General features: G+C 44.9%; 1 protein-coding gene across 1 annotated transcript in view; it reads left to right on the top strand.

Annotated features, from left to right (window-relative positions):
- Nucleotides 1-24,474, top strand: part of LOC122816147 (isochorismatase domain-containing protein 2-like) — a 103,250-nt gene that overhangs the window by 65,547 nt on the left and 13,229 nt on the right. The window contains exon 3 of the mRNA XM_044088906.1: nucleotides 6,348-6,465. Within this exon, the coding sequence (XP_043944841.1) occupies nucleotides 6,348-6,465 (118 nt within the window). The remainder of the gene's footprint in view (nucleotides 1-6,347; nucleotides 6,466-24,474) is intronic.

The following is a 24,474-nucleotide window of genomic DNA, read 5'->3' as shown; positions in this document are numbered from 1 at the left end:
GCGCCGCTAGAGCCGCAGGGGCAGGCCTAGTCACTAGACGTCAGGCCTGGCTCCGTCACTGCGATTTTTCTGAGCCCTTCAAAGCGTCGTTTGCGAACGCCCCCTTTGATGGTTCTGCCCTCTTTGGCAAAACCGTTCGCGACACCTTGACCCAGAGCGAGAAGGACGGGAAGACGCTGTCTGCCATCGGAATCCGCTTCTCTGCACCCCAGAGGCCCTACTCTAGGAACCAAAAGGGTCAGAAGAAGATGTGGTTCCGGAAGTCGCAGCAATCCCAGCCTGCTCCGGACAACCAGTCCTTCCGTGGCAGAGGAGGACAGGGAGGACGCCGCCCTAGAGGCAGAGGGGCTCCCAGGAACTTCGGGTCCAGAGAACCTTTCTCTGAACGGCCCGCACAGCAACCCTGAGGGGTTGCCCGGCTGCTCCACTCCGGAGGCAGTCGGGGGACGTTTTTCGGGGCACCTAGTGGCATGGGAGTCCATAACATCAGACCGCTGGGTTCTCCAAATCATACCCAGAGGATACGGCGTCCCTTTCTTCACTTACCAAAGTTGAAGTCCCTCCCAGACGTTCCACCCGGTCAACGGGAGGCCGCTTTGGCAGAAATTGGCCATCTGCTAAAGAAAAGAGCCATCCAGCCCGTCCCCCCAGACCAGATCGGATCAGGGTTATACTCCAGGTTCTTTTAGTGCCAAAAAAGACGGGGGAACTAAGACCAATTCTAGACCTTTCTCTCTTGAATCTGGCAGTCCCCAAGGAAAAATTCCGAATGGTCACTCTGCAATCTATTCTCCCCTTCTGGGAGAAAATCACTGGATGTGCTCTATAGACCTCAAAGATGCGTACTACCACATCCTGATGGACAGGCGCTCCAGGAGGTTCCTCCGCTTCCGGCTGGGAGCCAGTCACTACCAGTTCCGGGTCCTTCCCTTTGGTCTCACCACAGCCCCCAGGGTGTTCACCAAAGTATTAGCAGTGGTAGCGGCCCACCTGAGGCTTCAGGGGTGCAGGTCTTCCCTACCTGGACGACTGGCTTCTTACGCCCCAACAAGGCATTTACTATTATTGGCCTTGAGACTCCTTTCTCCATCTTGCTCCCTTTCTGGGCATTACAATAAATACAAAGAAATCCAACCTGGCGCCCACACAGCTCTTAGATTTTATAGGGGCCAGGTTAGACACAAGGAGTTTAAGAGCCTTCCTCACTGCGGACAGAGTTCAAAATCTGCAGCTCCAGGTGCGGGCCATTCTCCACTCAAGTTCTGTTCCGGCGGAGTTGGTCCTGAGGGCTCTAGGGTCCATGGCGTCTGCTATAGCACTTCTTCCTCTTGCCAGGCTCAATATGCGCATCCTCCAGTGGACTCTCTTAGTACAATGGTCATACCTTGCTCTCCCTATGCATCATCATCCCATTGCGATCAGCAAGGCTTGCAAGCGGTCCCTCCTGTGGTGGCTTCACTCCCCAGATCTCCACGGAGGCCACCCATTTTGTGCTTCTCCCCCTCTCGCCACGGTGACCACGGACGCCTCCCGCCTCGGGTGGGGGCATTTTGCGGGCCGGACCGTCCAAGGCACGTGGAACGATACAGAGACCTTACTGCATATCAAAGTTCTAGAGATGAGAGCAGTGCTCTTAGCGTTGCTAGCACTTCAGGACTTTCTTCCCTTGGGAACAATTGCGATTCAATCGGACAACATGTCTGTTGTCTGGTACATCAACAAGCAAGGGGGAACAAGGTCTTACCCCCTTTGTCGAGAAGTCATGAGAGTTTGGGAATGGGCAATCTCCACCAACCGCTTTCTAATAGCAACGCACATTCCGGGTCGGTCCAACATCCTGGCGGACAAGCTCAGTCGCACCATTCTGACCCCTTACGAGTGGTCTCTCAATTTTCAAGTAGCGGAACGCATATTCGCACTGTGGGGAACTCCTTCATGCGATCTTTTTGCCTCTCCCTCAAACACCAAGTGCGACAGTTTTTTCGCTCTGATACCCCCTCCAGGAGGTTCTCCAAGAGACGCTCTGGTGCATGCTTGGCCACCCGGTCTTCTGTACGCTTATCCACCCTTGCCTCTGATGCTCCAAGTTCTTCAGAAAGCCTCTCGGGTGGGTTGCAGAATGATTCTCATTGCTCCGTTTTGGCCTCGACAGATCTGGTTCCCCTTTCTAAGGTCTCACTCGGTGAATCCTCCTTGGATTCTAGATCCCATTCGGATCTGATATCCCACCCATCCTGCATACCTCCCCCGAACCTGGACAACCTGAAGCTGACCGCTTGGCTGCTCCAGTTCCACTCTTGATCAGGACTCCCTGTATTTCGTCACCTGTTAAGGCAATCCTGGTGGCAGCTCATAAACCGTCCACTAGGAAAGTCTACCGCAGCAAGTGGAAATGGTTTTCTTTGTGGGCGGAGCGGCAAGGCCTGAATCCCTTCACGGTTCCTCTCCCTTTAGTGCTTGACTTTCTAACCACTCTTTTTAACGATGGTGCCAGCAGTTCCACAGTCAAAGTACAACTGGCGGCAATTTCTCATTATCAATCCACTCATGTCAGCCAAGTTGTGTAAAATTTTCCTTAAAGGTACTTTCCTTCTCAGGCCCCCTGTAAAACAAGCGGTTCCTCCTTGGGACCTCTCCTTAGTTTTCCAGGCCTTGACCACCCCCCCTTCGAACCAGCGGCTACGGTGGATCTCAAATTCTTGTCTTTCAAGACAGCCTTTTTAGTAGCCATTACATCGGCCAAGAGAGTTTCAGAGCTCCAAGTATTATCAGCTAAACCTCCTTACTTGGTATTTCATCCGGACCATGTTTACCTCAGGACCAACCCGTCTTTTCTTCCTAAAGTAGCTTCTGAAGCAAACATTAATCAGTCCATTAACCTCCCTGTTTTCTTTCCTAAATATGAAAACAAAGGTGAATACAAGCTTCACTCCTTAGATGTTCACAGGCAACTTAGATTTTATCTAAACAGAACGGCTGGTCATAGGCAATCCGACCAGTTGTTTATTTCCTTTGCTAAATTTAATTTGGGCAAGCCAATTTCTAAAGTTTCTCTGTCTCGCTGGATTTCACAGTGCATCTTATTGGCTTATCAAGCTTCAGGAAGGCCCGCACCGGAGGGTGTACACGCCCATTCAACCCGGTCAGTATCTACCTCGGCAGCCTTTAAGGCTAGGATTCCTCTAGATGATATTTGTGCAGCAGCCACGTGGGCTTCATCTCATACTTTTATTTCCCACTATAAGTTGGATCTTGCATCTAGGGTAGAGCATCATTTGGCTCGCGGTGCTCGGAATATCCTTCCATGATGGCCGCCCAAGATTCAGGTAGCTGGGGACTCTGTCCCACAGGTTGCAGACAAATGAATCTCCTACTTCAGATTTAGAAGTTATGTACTCACCATAACGTTCCATCTGAGTAGGTGTATTCATTTGTCTGCAACCATCCCGCCTCCTATCCCCTGGCCTTTCAGTTTCCTGCATATTATGTGTTACCCTTTTCAGGGTGTTTTTGCTGTTGGCAAACTCGATCTGAGGTCATGAGGGTAGAGCAGGGCATTATGGGTGAGGGGAGGAGCTGAGAGCTTGGATCCATAGCTGGTAAACCATGCCGGTTCGGATCCGATATCGGATCCATAACCCACAGGTTGCAGACAAATGAATACACCTACTCAGATGGAACGTTATGGTGAGTACATAACTTCTAATTCCCTCAGAGAAGGAGTAACTAATGTTACTATTTACAACCATAAGAGCAGAAACCACTATGTAAGGTATTAACTTACGGGATATGATAAATGTCTAGAATGGAGGGAGTTGAGGTACTTTACTATATGCTGTTTTAACATAAAAATTTAAAATAAATTAATATTTATTAGGTAGTAACATGTATTTGAATGTATTTTTTGATTAGAAAGTATTTTTATTGTATGAACATACGATCAGAGTGAACTGTATGTATGGCAAGTCATTTGTCTCTTTAAGAATTAAATGTGTGGCTCATGTGATCTTTTTAGAGGCTTATGTAAAAGAATCAGTTTTAAGTATTTTTTTTATCTGAAGAAGTCCAACGATACAGTTGGATGAAAAAACGTTTCTACAAAATTTCCGTATTTGATTTTTAACAAGGAGAGTTACCTGTATACTAACTTCATTTTTTTTTTTTGCCCAAGGTGGCTAAAGAAAGGAATATTAATCAGTCCATTGATCTTCCAGTCTTTTTTCCCCAATTATTAAAACAAAGTTGAATATACTCTCTATTTGCTGGATATCCATAGACAGCTTCATTTTTATTCATAAGGGACCAAGTCCTTTAGGAAGTTTGATCGGTTGTTTGTATCTTTTTTTGTGGCAAAAAGAGGTAAATCTATTACCAAAATCTTGCTGTCAAGATGGTTGAAAGACTGTATTACCTTTATTTACTGTTCCAAAAACATTCCCTTACCAGGACAAATTAAGGCCCACTCCACAAGATCCATGGCTACTTCTCAGGCCTTTTGGTCTAGAGTTTAAATTGAGGACATTTGTGCAGTAACTACTTGGTGTGATCTTCACACATTTATTGCGCATTACAAATTGGACATCATATCCAGAAGTAGAAGTGTTTTTGGCTCTTCTGTTGTCCAGAATATCCTTTCATGAGGGATCTTAGTAGCTGGGGACTCTGTCCCACAGGTTAATGAAGTGAAGAGGACATCCATGGATAAAGAAGTTATGTTCTTACCATAACGTTCCATCTGTGTTGTACATCTTCATTTCCATTAAACCTCCCATCCTCCATCCCCCTGTGCAGGTCTTTTGGGAAGTCTGGTTGAATGTTCAATGGAATTTCCATTCCTTACGTTGAGCTCCTGATGTTTAGTTAGTAGAGTTTTGTAGTGCTATAGTGTAAGTATGTTTATGTGCTATGCCTTTGCTGGCAAACTGATTCTGAGGTACGTTGGGGGGAGTTGGGCCATTGTGGCTATAGGGGAGGAGCTCAAGTCAGGAAGCTCATGCTGTAGACAATGTGCCTGGTCAGTTCGGAGGATCAGAACTGAGACCCACAGGTTAACAGAAATGAAGATGGACAACACAGATGGAATGTTATGGTAAGAATGTAACTTCATTTTTTCCAATCGTAATTATATTGTTAATGTCTTTGAGATGTTCACTGATGAAGTGAATTTTTTTAATCTGTTTTGAAAACGCATTACTAAATGTTTATAATTGGTGCCCCAGTTATTATTTGTTGTAATAAATGAAAAGGTTTTGATTCCCTGATGTATTGCTAGTTTAAAAAAAAGTGCAGTAATTGGTAGTGTCTGCAACTGTAAAGCTGTTACATACTTTATGCTCCCACGCAGAGGTCCAAAGCAAAGTTCACCTCTTATCATCCAGTAGCTTTAAAACCTGGTAGCCATTTTGTGCTAGGCCACATTTTTGTTTGTGTCATAGTGGGCTGTCTTGACAACTTTCAAAACAGTCAGTGGGTTTCCAGTGCAGTTTTGTGGCCCTGTCGTCTGTGTGGTGAGTCGATCATTGCTAGTAACAATGTTTATAAATATGCATCTCACTATAATAAATAAGCTCGTTATAACAAGGTTCATAAGTATACATTGCACAGTGATGAAATAATTTTTTCTTGATTGTGAGCAATCTGCTACATACCGTTACATTATTTTTTATACAAGTAAAGTCCTCATGCAGATTGCTAAATGTCCTTTCCATAATGAGAGAATAATCTTGTGTTGCAGGAAAGAATAGATGAGATTTGATACATTTTGATTTTTTATTCATGGTGTACCAGCAAGGTTTTCTTTTTAGCATTATTTTTGTGGCAAACTCATTATCCCTCCTTAAATTTGGGGCAAGGGTGGGGTGAAGGGGGACATGATCAGTGGCATATAACAGACAGTATCACTCCCTAAATGAATGACAGACATCCTTCCTTTAACTGTAGGAAGGAGCTGCTTTGTGCAATTCAGCACAGCTCCTGGTTGCAGTTCAGCAATAGCCCCCTGCTTAAGCTGAAGACACATTTTCCATTTTTTCCCCAGCTGTGAAGGACTTTGTTTTGGTCCACAAGTTGAAGGGGATGGTCCACAAGTTGAAGGAGATGGCAACTGGGGGCCAATACCTAGTACACAAGTTGACGTAGCTACAACTGTGTAAATACAGAACTTTCACACTCTCATTTGGCTCATTCATCAGATCTGATGCACTATTTGGAAGCTACTGCTAACTTAGTTTCTCATTTAGAAGCCTATTTTATATTTGAATTGCATATTTTTTTATTTCTGATTCATATGTTTTATGTCTGGGTGGAGACAATGTATTGGTGACGTTTTTCTTTCTTTTCTGTTTTAGCCAGGTGGATAGACTCATTGCCTTGTCTCGAATGAAGCAGAGTGGTGCATTCCTTACAACTGGAGAGGGTGTTATCTTGCAGCTTGTAAAGGATTCAAAACACCCCAATTTTAAGGAGGTAAGCAAGTGGTGGGAAGGGGGTTACTGCCATGCATGTAAGGCTTTGGAGAAGAGGAAAGCATTGTGGTACATAAATATGCAAGCAGAGCACAGCAGTGAAATGCAGAGCCATTTTTATGGTAGTTGAAAGGTTCTAGGCAATCCAGCTATGAAATATTCTGGAGAACAAATTACATGGACTTGCATTAGAGCACTCTCTATGTAGGTGGGATAAAAACTGACAAGCTGACTATGGACTTGGATAGCAAATGTAAAGCAGAAGATAACATTTAGAAGTAACCTTTAAAGCAGGGAGCAGGGAATAGTGTGGCACTAATGTGGTTCTGTCCCAAGTTGGGATCCAGTAATCGTATCCAAAGTAGGCATCATACTTTGACCAGATAACACACTTGGGCTCTTTACTGACTGCACTAACAAGAGAGCTTTTGTTAATGATGGGTGTGATGTCCGTGCCCTGTCCCAGCAGTAAAGAAGCCTCAAGCCTCACCACTAACACTAGTGAGGGGAGTCTCATATAGGAGGAAAGGATAACCAATACACACAGTAAAGTGCAATTTCCCTTAAGAGCACACAGAGATCACAGTCAGTCTGGGGCTGGTCTCTCACTTGCTCTCCAGATCCCCAATAAGACTCCCCACTGGCACAGCTATAGGGTCCAGATCTCAGCCAGCTGGGCAAACAAAAATCTCCAGCACCCTCTCTTTCCAACCAGTGCTTCGTGTCCCTGCCCAAGTAACTGACACACACACACAGACACAGTTTGAGAAGAGTGTATATAACCACACAGACACTCCTGGGGAAGGCTGGCACAGGTTCTTCAGCGGTGCCCCCTTTACCCAGACTATACGGCAGAAATCACTGCCACCACCCAGCTAATATTTATAAGGTACTCAAAGGCCCTTAAAAGGGTGTCCAATTATTACTGTGCAATATTATTATCCAATTGGTAGTATAGCCCAGGGCTAAAGCAATATTATTATCCAATTGCTAGTATATCCCAGGGCTAAAGCTGTAGGAGTGACTTTGTACAAATTTGCTAAAGGCATGCAAGTACTCTTAAGAGCTGAAATTATCTCTACACAAAACAGCCACAGCTGAAAGATTTACAATTTTTTAATAATAAATAATTAAAACCACAGGACAATACTTTTTACTACACAGTGCTAGTCAAGAGTTCAGAGATCACAGAGAATACTTAAAATAATTCAGTAATACAGTTGTGATATCACAGAAAAATACTTAGTCTAATCTTTCTAGTTTCTAGCTATTTCTAAGAGAAAACACAAGTCTAAGATAACTTGCATATAGAACACAGGCAGAGTGCTGATGAGTTGGATGGTCAAGATAAAAATGCTTAATGCCCTCTTATTCTCTCCATCTCCAAAACCACATTCTTGGTTACCACTACACCACTCCCCACACCTCCCTGGGCCCCCAGGCCAACAAAAACTGCATCTACATTCCCAAAATCTCACTCTGCCCTCTTCCAGCTGGTCAGGAAGCAGAGCAATAAAAATACATCTGCATGTTTAAATCCAGCAATCCAACTCTTGGCCAAAACGATAGAAAGAATGCCCTCATCCAGACAGGCTGGAGCCGACCCCAAAGATCCACATACAACAGCACTCTTTTCCATTCAAGACAACAAGCCTGTGGTCTACATTAATATTTACCGATGACAGAATTATTCTCCAAAATTCTATTTGGCTAGGCTGGCAGCCTTCACCCATATCTTCACATATCTCCCTCCTTGAGAACTCAAGTTAGTTTTTCAAGCGACCCTTTTGAAATGCTGCGTGAGAGGGTCAAGTCTGTCTGAGTGTACCTTACCCCATTCCCTGTCTTGAGAGCCCATCTGCATTGGCATCGCTAATCCCACTGTGGTGCTGCACTGACATATATGCTTGCAGCCCTAGCCTCCATCTTAGCAACTTGGCATTTTGCTAGCTGGCTCTGTTTAACCATGTTAGGGGGTTGTGATCTGTCATAACAGTGAATTTCCTTCCATACAGATAAGGCTGAAGTTTCTGCAGTGGCCACACTATGGCTATACATTCCATTTCTACAGCTGCATAGCATTCCTTCCTGGGTTGGAGCCTACGACTGAGATAAACCACTGGGTGCTCTTCTCCCTCTGAAGTAATCTGGCTAAGTACAGCCCCCACCCCATAGTTCAAAGCATCCACCTGCACAACAAATTCTTTGCTGTAATCTGGACTGGCTAACAAAGGGGGTCCTCCCAAAGCTTCTTTAAGCTTCTGCAATGCTTGCTCACATGCTGGGATCCATGCTACTTTATCTGGCCTGTTCTTCCTTGTCAGGTCTGTGAGGGGAGCAGCTATGGTACTATAACTAGGGACAAACTTTCTGTAGTACCCTGCTGTCCTTAAAAATGCCCTCACCTGCTTTTTACTAACAGGTGCAGGCCATGCCTGAATGGCTTCCACTTTGGCAGGTTCTGGCTTTATCTTACCCCTCCCCACTCTATGTCCTAGGTAGGAGACCTCCACCATACCCACCTGACATTTGCTCGGTTTAATGGTCAACCCTGCCCTCTGTATTCTGCCCAGCACCTCCCTGACATGCTGTTGGTGCTCTGGCCAGGAGTGGCTGTAGATGGCAATATCATCTAAGTAATCAAGGGCAAATCCTCCTGCCCCTACTAGGATATGATCTGCTAGCCTCTGGAAAGTCGCTGGGGCATTCTTCATCCCAAAGGGCATCTTTGTGAACTCATGCAAGCAAAAAGGAGTCATAAAGGCTGACTTCTCTCTAGCACTAGGAGTCAAGGGCACCTGCCAGTAACCCTTGGTAAAATTAATGGTTGTAAGATACTTCGCTCCACCCAGCTGCTCTAGGACCTCATCTGTCCTAGGCATGGGGTAAGCATCTGACTGTGTGACTGTTCAATTTCCTGTAGTCCACACAGAACCTGGTGTGGCCATCTTTCTTTGGCACCAGCATCACTGCAGAGATCCAGGGGAGTGTTGGACTCTTGAATCACCCCTAGTTCCAACATCTCCTGTACCTCCTCCCTCAGAGTCTGTTTGACTCTCTCAGGCACTTTATAAAGGGCCTGCCTAATAGGCCTTTGGGGTCCTGTATCCACCTGGTGCTGCCCCAGGTGGGTGCACCCTGGTTTCCCAGTGAACATGTCCCCAAATTCATGCAACACTGCTTGGGTTTCCCGAACCTGGGTAGGAGATGGCTGCTGGGACATTGCTACCCCTTCCACTGAGGTGTCAGCCCGAGCCTCACTGAGGAGATTAGTCACCAGATCTCCCTCAGACTCTTCCTGCAATCCACTAAAAATGCTGAGCACAAGGGCCTCCCTATCATGGTAAGGTTTCATCATGTTAACATGGTACAATTTGTGTCCCTGCCTTTCTGCCTAGCAGTTACACCGTGTACTTAACATCATTTACCTTTCTTACCACCTTGTAGGGTCCCTCCCAAGCTGCTTGCAGCTTGTTGTGTCTGACAGGAATGAGAACCATTATCTGCTGCCCCACAGCATACTCTCTAGCTCGAGCATTCCTGTCATACCACACCTTTTCCTGTTGTTGGGCTTCTGTCAGGTTCTCCTGGGCCAAGCCCATGATTCCTCTGAGCCTTGGCCTGAGGTTTAGGACATATGCCATAACAGACTCCTTGTGAGACTCTCACTCACCTTCCCACTCATCTCAAGTTAAATATATAGGTCCCCTCACCCTATGCCCATACAGCAACTCAAAGGGTGAAAAACCTGTGGATTCCTGGGGAATTTCTCTGTAAGAAAACAGATGGGGCAGATATTTGTCTTACTCCCTCTTAAACTGATCTGCAAATGCCCGTACCATGGACTTGATTGTAGAGTTTAACCTCTTAACAAGACAATTAGTCTGGGGATGGTAGGGGGTGGTGTTCATGTGCTTCACCCCACAGGACTTCCACAGACAAGCCAGCAGGTCTGACATGAAATTGGCACCTCTGTCGGTCAGTATTTCATTTGGGAAACCTGCCCTGCTGAAAATCTCTAACAAAGCATTTGCCACCTTCTCTGCCTCAATGGAGGGAGCACCTTCTGTGTGGAGTCTGCATGTCCTCCCCGCGGTCGAATGACGTTAAAGACATGCAGGTAGGTGCGAACATAAATGGGCGTGCCTTCTTTGAAGGTTGGATGTCAGGCTGGCAACTCGGCACAGTACAAATCCACTGCCAACATGAGCGGACCGGAGTTCTGCTGTGGCGACCCCTAACTGGGAAAAAGCCGAAAGTCTGCCTCAATGGAGGACAAAGCCACTGCCTCAGGGTATCATGTAGCACAGTCCACTACCACTAGGACATACTTTTTCCCTGTGGAACTTCGGGTACGCAGAGGACCCACAATATCCATAGCTACCCTCTGAAATGGTTCCTCAGTTACAGGCAAAGGTATCAAAGGAGCTCTCACCTTGTCTCCTGCCTTGCCTACCTTTTGACATTGCTCACAGGTCCTGCAGTACCCTGTTACATCTCTGGAAATTCCAGGCCAATTGAAGTTCTGCATAATATGCCTGTTTGTACGTTTTATGCCCATATGACCTGCAAAGGGAATATCGTGGGCTATGGCTAGAAGCACCAGATGGTAGGCTCTAGGCACTACCAACTGCTGTACTCTCTCACCTTCTAGCCCTCCCTCAGGGGTCCATTATCTGTATAGTAACCCTTTGTCCCAGTGTACAGATTCCCCCTTTCCTTGAGAATCAGATCCCTCCCTAGCTACCTACCTCAGGCTTGCAATGTAGGGTCTGAGAGCTGAGCCTGTCTCAACTCTCTCCTTGTAACCCTTCCCAGCTCTCCTTCCACAGGAAGTCTGGCATCCTGTGACAGTGGTGCCTCACTGTCAGCCTGGGTACTACTACTCACCTCTCCCTTTGCAGTTACTCTGTCCAAGGGAACATCAGTAACCACAAGCAGCTGTGGCTCACCTTCAGTCTCACTGCTGCAGAGTAGCTCCTTCCCAAAAGTAACCACCTCACCAGTCCTGGCTGCAAGTATGCAGTCTGTCTGGGTCTCCCCCAGGCTGCCAGACCCACGTGCTTGTTTCTTAGCCTGACTGCTTGTAACTGCATAAGCATATGGTAATGCCTCATCCAAATCCTTCCCTCTCAGGACATCTGCAGGATGGTATTTTAGTACCCCTGTTGTCTCAAGAAAACCTACTATTGGCATTTTGTCTTTCCCACTTACTGGCTCCCTCACCTTTTGTTCCCCACATGGCCTCACTGGTTGCATTCAAAACATTTAACCCTAGGTTCTGGATGTGTACCTGGACTAGTGGCTTCCCCTGCTACTGGCAGAGTGGGTTCTTTTAGACCAATGAGCAGTACTGGGGGTCCCTTTCCTGTGCAAGGCTGCCCTGCTTGCCAGGTATAGGACTCCCTTCTTCCCCAGCTCATCTGAAGTAGCACATTGTCCATCAACTAACCAGATCCTCATGTCCTCAGGCAAAGTGCTAAGGGCTTGTTCCCTCACCAAAAGGTTTGCCAGCCCTTCAAAAGTGGTGACCTGACATCCACTCAACCCACCTATGAAAATAAGTGCTCAGTTCAGCAACATATTCACACACGCTTTCATCTGCCTTGCGTTTATGCTTATGAAACGTTTTCCTATACGTTTCTGGTGTTATCTGAAACGATTCTAACAAATGCTTTTTAACAGCAGTATAATCAAAACATGCAATGTCAGACATTTTTGACAATACAGTTACAGCTTTACTATGGAGTAAGGGGGTCAGGAACCGCACCCAGAGCCTTTGGTCAACACTATACTGTTTGCATACCCTCTCAAACATATGAATGAAACTATCAAAATTATCCCCCTCTTTAAACTGCGGAAGAAATTTACTGACCTGTTGTGCATCTGGGGTCCAGTTACTCCCTTCCCCATTACCTCCATTACTCTGGCGAAGAGTCAGCATCTCCTTCTCATGCTGCTTCTGCCTCTCCTTTTCCTCAGCTTCCAGGCGTAGCAGTTTCTCATTCTCCTCAGCCTGCAAATGTCGCAGTCTCTCATTGTTCTCACTCTCTAGACACCTCAGTTTCTCAGTTGCTTCTATTTCCACACGTCTGGCCTCCAGCTCAAGTTTCTTTAGCTTCAGATGGATTTTTAAGTCCTCTGCAGAAAGGTTGAGCTGTCCATTCTCCGAGTGTGTTATATCTCCATTGGCAGTCTGATTGTCCTCCTGGTTGCTGTTTTCTGATGCAGCTGTAACCATGGCTGCAATCAGGTCTGCCTTAGTCAGGTTTCCAAGCACCAGTCCCCTAGCCTGGCACATCTCTGCCAGCTGGCTCCTTGTCAGCTTTCCATACTCCTCTGCTGACATGCTGCCAGCTCACCCTGACTAAGCTAACAAAAGAAATAAAACAATTGTGATCTGAACTCTGAGTATTCACTGCATGGCTAATTTAGAGTACAAAACACCTTCAAAGCTCACTGTACACAAGCTACAGGAATTCACTCAACCCACACCACTACCAGCCAATTAGTATTTGCCACCAATTAATATGTGATGTGGATATCCCACCACTGCCAAACAATTAATATGTGACATCCGTGCTCTGGCCCAGCAATAAAGGAGCCTAAATCATCACCATTATCACCAGTGAGGGGTTTCTCATATAGGAGGAAAGGATAACCAATACACACAGTAAAGTGCAATTTCCCTTAAGAGCACACACAGATCACAGTCAGTCCAGGGATGGTCGCTCCCTTGCTCTCCAGGTCCTCAGTAACACTCCCCACTGGCACAGCTATAGGGTCCAGATCTCAGCCAGCTAGGCAAGCTAAAATCTCCAGCAGCCTCTCTGTCCAACCAGTGCTTCGTGTTCCCTCACAAGTAGCTGACACACACACACACACACACACACACACACACACACACACACACACACACACTTTGAGAAGAGTGTATGTACCCACACAGACACTCCTGGGGAAGGCTGGCACAGGTTCTCCAGCTGTGCCCCCTTTACCCAGACTGTGTGGTAGAAATCACTGCCACAATCCAGCTAATATTTATCAGCTACTCAAAGGCCCTTAAAAGGGTGTCCAATTATTACTGTGAAATATTATTATCCAATTGGTAGTATAGCCCAGGTCTAAAGCTATAGGAGTGGGTTTGTACAATTTTTACCAAAGGCATGCAAGTACTAAGAGCTTAAAATATCTCTACACAAAACAGCCACAATTGAAAGGTTTAAAAATATTTAATAATAAATGACTAAAACCACATGACAATACTTTTTACTATACAGTTCTAGTCAAGAGTTCAGAGATCACAGAGAAATACTTAAAATAATTCAGTAGTACAGTTCTGACATCACAGAAAAACACTTAGTTTAATCTTTCTAGTTTCTAGCTATTTCTAAGAGAAAACACAAGTATAAGATAACTTGCATATAGAACACAGGCAGAGTGCTGATGAGTTGGATGGTCAGGATAAAAATGCTTAATGCCCTCTGATTCTCTCTGTCTCCAAAACCACATTCCTGGTTCCCACTACACCACTCCCCACACCTCCCTAGGCCCCCAGGCCAACAGAAACTACATCTACAAGCCCAACATCTCCCTCTGCCATCTTCCAGCTGGTCAGGAACCAGAGCAATAAAAATACATCTGCATGTTTAAATCCAGCAATCCAACTCTTGGCCAAAACAATCGAAAGAATGCCCTCATCCAGAGAGGCTGAAGCTAACCCGAAAGATCAACACACAGCAGCACTCTTTTCCATTCAAGACAACAAGCCTGTGGTCTACATTAATATTTACAGATGACAGAATTATCTCCAAAATTATATATGTGTATTATGGCAGCCTTCACCCATATCTTCACAATGGGGAAGAGTTTAGTGTCCAGTAGCCTTGTGGTAGGATCCATTGGCTGAACCATTTTCTCCCATCTTCCTCTCATTTTTTCCCATCCCCAATAAATCTCTTGATTTCCCCTGTACCGCATTCCACCTGGCATTCTCCAGTATGTATAGAAAGGCTTGTCCCATGTAAAAACTGTAGGGCCACAAATATGTTTATTGCTAAGATTTTATCCAGAATCCTTGATAAATTAATTTTCTCAAATCTTTAATTTTTCTTTTTCTTTTTTCCCACAATTCTACAGGTGTCTCTAATCTCCCTAGCCATCTGTATTCCTAGGTATCTCATTTTGAACTGCCCCTACAGATAGTGATATTAATAAATTAAGTCAAATGATGTTGCGTGGTGCACTGCAATGGCTTTAATTTTTGTTTTATTGATATTGTAACCTGATATGTTTGCAAAATTAGTAAGCAGCCAAATTGCTGTCTGAGGTCTCTAGATTTGTTAAGTACATCACACCGTCTGCAAACAAATATATTTTTTTCCTGTCTTCCTCACTATTCAGAATAATAGATCTGTTATTGTCTTGCTGTCAGAGTTGTCAGCTGGGTTCCCTGCTCTAATTGTATAGCTTGTGTTAAGTGCCTATTGACCTTTATGTATGCCTCCATTTCCTCATATGTTATTCTGACTAAGCCAGTAAACACTCTGTAGGTATTCCGAATTTGTGTATCATTTCCCAGAGATAATTCCAACAGACTCTGTTGAATGCTTTTTTCAGCATCCAGGCTGAGCAATAACAAGGGAGACAAGGTTCTGTGGGACTTCTCTTGGATCACTGTGCTTCTCAGAATCTTATCACATATCATTCTACCTGAGATGAACCCACTCTGATCATTATTTACTAATCTTCCCCATACACTCTTGCAATCTAGTAGCTAATGTCGATATGAAGACTGTATACTTCATAGGTTCATAGATAAGTATTTGGTTAGCTGCCCCTGCAGGCCATTTTAAGCCTAGCCAATTTCCCTTTTTGTGCTTGAATTAATCTATCCAATTTGGTTATTCCATAGCTGGAAATTATATGTTGTTGTTGTCTTTCGGCTTTTCTCTGTTAGGGGTCGCCACAGCAGAACTCCGGTCCGCTAATGATTGGCAGTAGATTTTCATGAACACTGAGGTGCCAGCTCGATGTTCAACCTTCAACGAAGGCACACCCATTTACGCATGTCTTTCGAATGCCCACCCAACCGCGGGGAGGACATGCAAACTCCACACAAAAGACACTCCCCGCACTCCAGCTGAGAATCGAACTGGAGAACCTCTTGCTGTGAGGCAACAACGCTACCGCTGCACCATAGCTGGAAATTATATAATACCCCAAATTAGAATAGGTGGGATCATTTTTTATCTAAATATATGTTTCCATTTCTTCCTGTCCTCTGCATCGTGCTCTTTCACACCAACCGCCTGCATGTCCTCTCTCACCACATCCATAAACCTTATCTTAGGCCTTCCTCTTTTCCTCTTACCTGGCAGCTCCATCCTTAGCATCCTTTTCCCAATATACACAGCATCCCGCCTCAGTACATGTCCAAACCAACGCAATCTCGCCTCTCTTGCTTTGTCTCCAAACTGCCCAACCTGAGCTGACCCTCTAATATACTGATTCCTAATCCTGTCCATCCTAGTCATACCCAGTGCAAATCTTAACATCTTTAACTCTGGCACCTCCAGTTCAAACTCCTGCCTTTTCATCAATGCTACCGTCTTCAACCCATATAACATAGCTGGTCTCACTACCCTCTTGTAGACCTTCCCTCTCACCCTTATTGGCAGTTAAACAAGAAACATAGAAACATATTTATTGAATGATCACTTATGTCATAGGCAATCATACATTTATATAAATGAAAACAAACCATATTGACATATTTGCAGTTGCAGCCATTATACAGTCACGTATAATCTATACAGTTACTGTCAGTCAGACATTACATAGCTCATTCAATTCCTGCCTGTCTGTATTAGTTTATTCATTACTACTAGTACAGTTGGTTTAGACTTTGATTTTCTTTTTCTAGTAATTGCTTTTTTGGCAACCACCAGAATTAAGCTCAACAAAGCCTTACTATTTGTAGGCAATTCTGATTCTATATCACAGCTCAAAAAATAATTTCCTTAGTTACACCAATTTGCTCATTCAGTAGTTCTGGCAGAGTAGTCTACACAGAATTTTTGAAGTCTGCCAACTCATACTTCAAAAAAAAAAAAAAATGTTCCTAATTACGTCTTTTTACCCATCATACCTCCAACATTTGCTGTTGACCTGAAAAACATTCTTTGGAGTCTGTTTATGGTCTAAAAATGTTTATGAAAATACTTTCAAGCAAATATTCTAAATCATCTAGTCTATGTAGCATATTTGGATGCCATACATATATCCTGCCATTGTTTCTTTGTGAATTGCTTGTCCGGTTTCTCTTCCCAATCCTTTTTAATCTCCTCTGATTGATTCCTATAGTTACTATGTAGTGTTTTATATGCCCTACTAATTAATCCCCTTTTAAAAGCAGCTTCTGTTCTACATTCTACTAAAAACTCTACCAGTGCTGGTCTTTCACTTAGGATCCCCACATTTCTTTCCGTTTGCCTAAACTTTGATATCAATCCTTAATAGGAATAGGTAAGGCAATCTTTAGCTTGCAGTCCAAATATATTCTTGGCCTCTTCCCACTGTATTACTTTTCCATCTCTAATTATTTTCTTCCAATACCTTGATTCCTTTGCCAGTTTTCTCTATTAAATTATATTCCCCTGTTGCCTATTTACTGTTCTCCCAATTGCAGTCATTCCTGTCGTCAGACTCTCCTTTCTCCATTCCCGTGTTGGCTTAGTTCTTGGTATACTTTCTGCTACTTTATGAATAGAATATTCTGCATGGTTATTGTTGTTTTCCTTGTGGATCTGCATTCAAAATCACAGCCACCCCTTGTTTCTTGAGCTTCCTCCACTTCATTATCAGCCCATTCCTCTTTGAATTATAGCGTTCTGCTTCTGCTATAGGTTGGAGCCTTATCCTTGTAGCTCTGAAATACCCCATCAAATCAGGTAATCCAAAACCACCTTGTTGTTTTGGAACGATCAGCTTATCCCACTTGAATCTTGCCATTTTTCCCTCCTGGGTAACATTCGTCAGCTCTGTATTAATTGTTGTCTACAACCTCTCTGGTTGATAAAAAAAATATGGCTGACCTATGTATAAAAATAAAGGGACTAAAAATATTTTCACTGCTTGTATCTTGCTATCCATATAGGCAAAAGAGCTTTCAATTTCTCAGCTTTTGTGTTATATTTTGTGGGTACATAGTTTACAGCTATTGCTTTTGTTTTATCTTCATTAATTTTGTATCCTGAAAAGACTTGAAACTGTCTCAGAATGTTCCACATCACTGAAATGTCCTTTTCTGCTTTTATCAGGTAAAAATTATCATCTGCAAATAAAGCCAACTTTTCTTAATTACCCTACCAATTATATCCTTGAATGTTTGAGTCCCTTTTTCCAGTGAGTCTAAATATGATGCAAATAACAAAGGAAAAGAGGACACCCTTGCCTGGTTCCTCTACTCAATCAGAACTTATAAGAGAGGACTTCCCCACTAATTTTTGCCTCTGATCTCGCATATATTAAAGAAAAAAATGTAACTGGCATCCCCTAAAGTACTTCAGTCTTGATAACGCAGTTGAATTTTTTAATACTACCTTCTTGAGCAACCTTAATTACCATGCCCCCATAAGACTTTCCAGAACGAAAGAACAACCCTCCCCATGGCTACAGAAAACCACTAAGTCAGAAATGAAAAACAGGGATAAAGCCTGGGAGCACTGGCGCAAAACCAAAACCCCCTCAACTAGACAGAAATTCCTAGAACTACGCAATAGAGTTAAAAAGCTAATAAAACAGGACAAATTCCAATACTACCAGTCTGCCCTAGACTCCTCCGAACAGAGAGCCCCAAACAATTCTGGTCCTCCATAAACTCCATCCTCCACCCAGGTAAAGTCAGTACCCCTTCTCCTAACATCCCTAACTCCTCCAAAAATATTGCTACCTCATTCAACACACACTTCACACAAACCATACTATCACTAGCTAAACAACACAACCCCCCTCCCCTCCAGCCCACACCTTCAACTAGTAATCTCCCCACTGCCTTCTCTTTTTCTCCTCTACCTACCTCCAACATAAAAAAAAAAAAACCTCTTAACTAAACTTAAGCCCACCAAATTAGCAGCAGACAACCTCACAAGTGAATACCTACGAGTCGCAGCTGATACTCTGGCCTACCCAGTATCCATCTTGATTAACCAATCTCTGTCAGAAAGTTACGTTTCCACACTGTGGAAAGTATCGCATATAATTCCCCTCCACAAAGGTGGCCCCTCTACAGAACTAACCAGTTACCGCCCCATAGCCATTCTCTCTCCACTCCAAAATACTAGAGAGATGCATACATTCTCAGGTGTCGGACTACCTCCTTACTAACAACCTCCTTTCCAATACTCAGCATGGTTTCCGACCAAACCATAGCACCACTACTGCCTTACTCTCCTTTACTAACACTATCCTTCAGCATAAAAACAATGGCTATCTCTCCTCTGCTACTTTCCTAGACCTATCTAAAGCATTTGACATGGTCCCACACAAACAACTCATCTCTGTCCTCAATAACCTATCCTTCTCTGTCAGTCACCAACTGGTTTCAGAGTTACCTGTCTGACCGCCAACAATCCGTTGTATGGCAGAATGACATATCTCCCCAACTACCTGTCTCCATAGGGGTTCCCAAAGGATCCATCCTTGGACCCCTACTCTTCTCTGTTTTCACCAGTAATCTAGCCTCTGCCACCAAACATGGCACACTCATACAATACGCAGATGACTCAACCATCCTCTGCTCAGCCCAGTCCCTACCCAAACTGCAAAAAGTCACACAGGAAGCCTTTTCCTCTGTTGAAACCTGGTTATCCGATGCCCAATTAATACTCAACCCAAACAAAACTAAACTACTCCTCTTCCAACCCACCAAATATACTCAAAACAACTCTCACTTTAACATCACAGCAAAAGACAACACCACTTTATACCCAACTGAACACTCCAAATTGCTAGGAGTGGAAATAGACAATAAACTAAAATTTGACATTCACATATCCATGACCATAAAAAAAGTCCCTAAAAAACTAGGAGCATTATACAGAAATAAGCAACTTCGCACCAAAGCAGCAAAGATTTCAATAGCAAATTCCCACCTTATCTCCATCCTACTTTATGCCTCTCCAATATATACCAACCTAAGGCAATGCGATCTAAACAAGCTAGAGACCTGCTACAACAAAATCGCCAAGTTCGCCACAGGGGCATCCTACCGTAGTCACCACTGTCTCTCACTTGCTGAACTGGGCTGGCTTGAACTCCCTCACCTCCTTCAGTGGCATCAACTATCACTCGCCCACAAACTAGTAAACCATCCACTAAATGTCCCATCCCTCCAGAATCTACTCCAACCCTATCGTACCACCAGACCACTAAGATCCAAAACTTTCAATTAAATACACATGCTGCTTTGAAATATAACATGTTCTTCATGTTTCATTGTTGCAGTCATCACCTGTGGGTTATCCATGCTGTGGTAGCCGTCGGCCAGTCTGAATACCAGAGTCAATGTTTTTCTGTGTCAGCTGCTGTCGCCTGTAGACTGACGTCAGGTTGTCAGTGCTATAAAGCAAGGCAGTTGATGTCTTGCACCAGTTTTTCTTGCCATGGAGCCCATAGCAGAAGCAGTTTGCAAGTGTGCTGGTTAGTCGCTACCAGAGTTCGGATCACAGCTGAAAATGTCTAAAGCTAAGTACCCCATTGAGGATCTCTTTTTTTTGCACTAACCGATGTCTGAAAAAGTTAACAATTGTCTCGACTGTGGAAAGCAAATCCCACACTGAGACTTCCATTCATACTGTGCCACTTGTTTAGGCCCAGACCACTATGTTGCCCGCTGCCGGTTCTGTGCCCTCTGTAACACGAAAACCATTCATCGGAGAGCTCTTTTTGTAGACAGCTACTTTCATCCTCTATCGTCTCGTATGGCATCGGTCAGCCAACAATCCGCAGAACCTCTGAAAAAGCGTAGGGATAAAGATAGAGACGGACCTCACACGCCCAAGCCTTCTGATGACTCTTCTGCTAAGCAGGTCATCAGTACTCAGGAATTCATTGAGGCGCTTTTGCAGCTCGTGATGCGATTGCTATGCAGGCCTCTACCGAGACCCTTTCGGAGTCTAGTATGCCGCAGAAATCTTCTTCATCTTCTGAGCCTTTGGCTGTCTCTGCCTCGGTTGGGTCCAGAGCTGCTAAGCAGGCACTAGCTTCTGAGGAAGTCTTTCACACTACTGATTTCAGTCAGAAACTGACATCTTCTCTCCCGACTACATTTACTCTCAGACTGATGACTTCTCTTAGGCCTAGAAGCCAGGCCAACCCTAGGAAATCTACCTCTAGCCACCATCTTACACCCGCCTCTCCACCCCAGGCCTAGATGCTTAAGATGGCAGAGGATATTATTTATTTTATCAGGGCAGTCAAGCATCTACTTCTAAAGGAAAAGACACCCTTCTCCTGAACTATTGACAGAGCAAGATTATGAGGAATCAGATTATTCAGACTTGGAAGAGGATCAACAACGTCTTACTGCTTATGAGTTTAGATGCAGAGGAATCCATCCCTTCTGCCTCCCCACCAGAAGACTTCTCCTTTGGGGAAACCCTCCACACCCTCAGGGAGCATTTCCAATGGGAATCTCCGGATTTTCCCCAGTCTAAGAAAAGGCTAAGAGAATTTCTAGACCTTCCTCATCACAGACCCCTTGCCATCACCCCAGTTTTAGAAGTGGTGGATGATTTTTTACTTGAATCCAGTTTAGCCCTGGACACCCTTCCTCCTGCTCCCAGTAAGCCAGACAGGTATTAGAGTACCAAGCACTCACAAATACCTGTACAGAAATCCTGCTGGAGACCCAGAGGTCATTACACAGGGCCCCAAGGGAGCCAGGACTTGTTCTGCAAAGAACCCTACTCCTCCTGATAAGGATCCAGAACTCAGGACAGATGGGGTAAAAAGGTTTACACCTCTGCAACCTTAGCTATCGGAGCTCTCAACTGTTAGTTCCATATGTTACAATACCAAAAGCACACTTTGGAACTATTAAAGCAAGAGATTTCTACTTTTCCTGACTATGCCAATTCTAAGGAGTTAGCAGATTTACTGCACTCTACTTGTCAAATGGTTAGGCACTCTTTACACTGTGGATATGATGCACTAGAAGCCTCTAGCAGGGCAGCAGTGTCTGGATCTATCATTAGGAGACATGCATGGTTGTAGGAACAACCTCTACCTGATCATGTCTGGGTGATGGAGAGGGTGCTTGCTTCTGGAAGTACTCCCCCTACTTCGGATCTTCCCCCTGCTCCCTCTGAGCTACAGCTACCATGGGCCACCTCCCCAGGACACCAAGAGCACAAGCCTCAGGAAACCCCAGTTTGGGGTAATTTTCCTTCTGAGTCTTCAGACATTCCCACTGAAGAACCTCCTCGGAAGAAGGCATGTAAGAGGAAACATCTTGACTCCCCGGAGGAGTCTCTCACTGAGGATACAGACTACGATGATGGGGAAGGGTCTCCACGGTCACCCCCTGATGATGTCTCCTTCAGAGACATTCTGGGACTATTGAAACAGGAGTGGCTGGAAGTCCACCGACCCTTCCTCAGAGGAATCCGTTTTCCTGTAGGCTTTCCGCTCTTGGCCTTCTACTTCTTGGGTGACCCCACCTGCCGACGAGTTAGTTCAGCTCGTTGTGCAGCATGCGTGGAAGAGCCCTGATTCTATTTAAGCCATTCCCCAGAGTCCAGACAAGATTCTTTCCCCACCAGAGGAGCATCCCCACTCGTCTAAAGGCTTGCCAGTAGACGCTATGGTGGTGGCCACTAAAAAGGACCTTGCAGAGAAGTGTCCTACTGCCCATCTGCCCAACAGAGAGTCCCGGGCTGTGGACAGGTTAGGAAAGTGAGTTTTTGCTTCAGCGACCTTTGCAGTCAGGTTGTTGAATTACTTGGCACACTTTACAAGGCTCCAAATGGATCTGATCTCCGAAGTTTCTGGAGCTCTCGCAGGTCAAGTTTCTGATGGGGCATGGGACAAAGTTGCCTCTAAACTTGCCACCCTTGAGTTTATCTCCAACTCGTCCATGAGGTTGCTCTCCCACGCATCCGAAGGGGCAGCTAGAGCTGCGGGTGCAGGCATAGTCATGAGACTTCATGCCTGGATGTGCATCTGTGACCTCGTGCGGACTCCTTCAAGTCCTCCGTACTCCAAGTCCTCCTTTTTGAATGCCCCTATTGAACCATCATCCTTGTTTGCTTCTAAAGTAAAGGACACTCTGGCCCGGTGCGAGCAGGATGGAAAGACCTTGTCTGCCATTGGCCTACATTTTTCCAAGCCTCAACGTTCTTTTTCCAGGAACCAGAGGAGTGGGAAAATATGGCACAAAAAGTCTCAAGGTCCTTTCCTCAATGCATGTGGTGAGGATTCCCCCAGAGGCAGAGGGGGTTCCAATGGTGGAAGATGCCCCTTTAGGGGCAGAGGGGGTCCCTGAAATCAAGACTCCAGGGATTCTTTCTCCAGGTGGTCTTATCAATGCTTTTGAAGCATTGCCCAATTGCTTTCCTCTGGAAGCAGTCTGGCCTCATTTTTCTCTGCACCAAACTGCCTGGCACTCTATTCTCTGCACCCACTGATTGTTTGTAATAATCTCCAGAGGTTATTACATCCCTCTAATATCACGCCCTAAACCTACAAAGAACCTTCCTGATGTTCCACACAGTCAAAGGGAAGAAGCAGCTTCAGAGTTAAGATAGCTATGTCAAAAAGAGTCATCCAACCAGTCCCCCCCCCCAGATCAATGCGGATCCGGTTTTTACTCAGATTCTTTTTGCTGCCAAAAAAGACCAGGGACTGGAGACCCATTTTGGATCTCAGCCATCTAAACAAGTCATTGGTTCAAACCAAATTCCGCATGGTCACTATACAATCCATTCTCCCCTTTTTACGGGAGGATATTTGGATGTGCTCAATAGACCTCCAGATGCATATTACCACATCAAAATGGACAAATGCTCCAGGAGACTCCTTTGCTTCTGGCTAGGAGCCAATTACTACCAGTTCAGAGCCCTACCATTCAGTCTCTCAACAGCCCCCAGAGTGTTCACAAAATGCCTAGCAGTTGTGACAGCTCATCTGAGACTTCAGGGATTCCAGGTGTTTCCATATTTAGACTAGCAGAGTCTCTAGGCATCACAGTCCATTGGGAAAAATCCAATCTACAACCTACCCAACAACTGGAATTTATAGGGGCAGTTTTCATTACTCAAGCAAACCTGGTATCCCTTCCAGCTCACAGGCTTCAGAGGTTAAGATTACAAGTACAAGTGATACTCTGTCAAAGAAAGGTGTCAGCAAGAGAAGTTCTCCAGGCTCTGGGGTCTATGGCGGCGGCCATTCTGATTGTTCCTCTGGCAAGATTACATAAGATTGTTACAATGGCTCCTTTTTTCCCAATGGTTGGCAAATCTTCACCCCCTAAACTCACAGATCCTCATCACCAACTCCTGCAAACAAGATCTTTGGTGGATGAGGCCAGATGAAAATCTTTGGTGTTGCCCCTTCCAGATTCCCCAACCCAACTCCATGGTGACCACGGTCGCTTCCCTGATAAGGTGGGGTGGCCATTTTCAGGGAGACAGTCCAAGGCACGTGGTCCAGCTTAGTGGCCAACTTGCATATCAATGTTCTGGAGTTGAGAGCGGTGCTGTTGGCACTGCAGGCACTACATCCTCGGCTTCTATCAGGAGCGATTGTGATTCATTCAGACAAATATGTCAGTAGTCTAGTACATAAACAAGGAGGGACCAAATCCTACCCCTTTTGTTGAGAAGCCATGAAAATTTGGCACTGGGCAATAGCTTCCAACCGCCTTCTTATAGCAACGCATATCCCGGGGAGCTCCAGTGTGATTGTGGATAGGCTGAGCAGATGCATTCTCCTGCCACACGAGTGGTCT

Source organism: Protopterus annectens, chromosome 1.part1, assembly GCF_019279795.1.
Source record: "Protopterus annectens isolate FY-2018-M chromosome 1.part1, PAN1.0, whole genome shotgun sequence".
In the NCBI taxonomy this organism is placed as follows: Eukaryota; Metazoa; Chordata; order Ceratodontiformes; family Protopteridae; genus Protopterus; species Protopterus annectens.
Note: the sequence above shows the minus strand (reverse complement) of the source record. Positions and strands in the feature narration are given on the sequence as shown.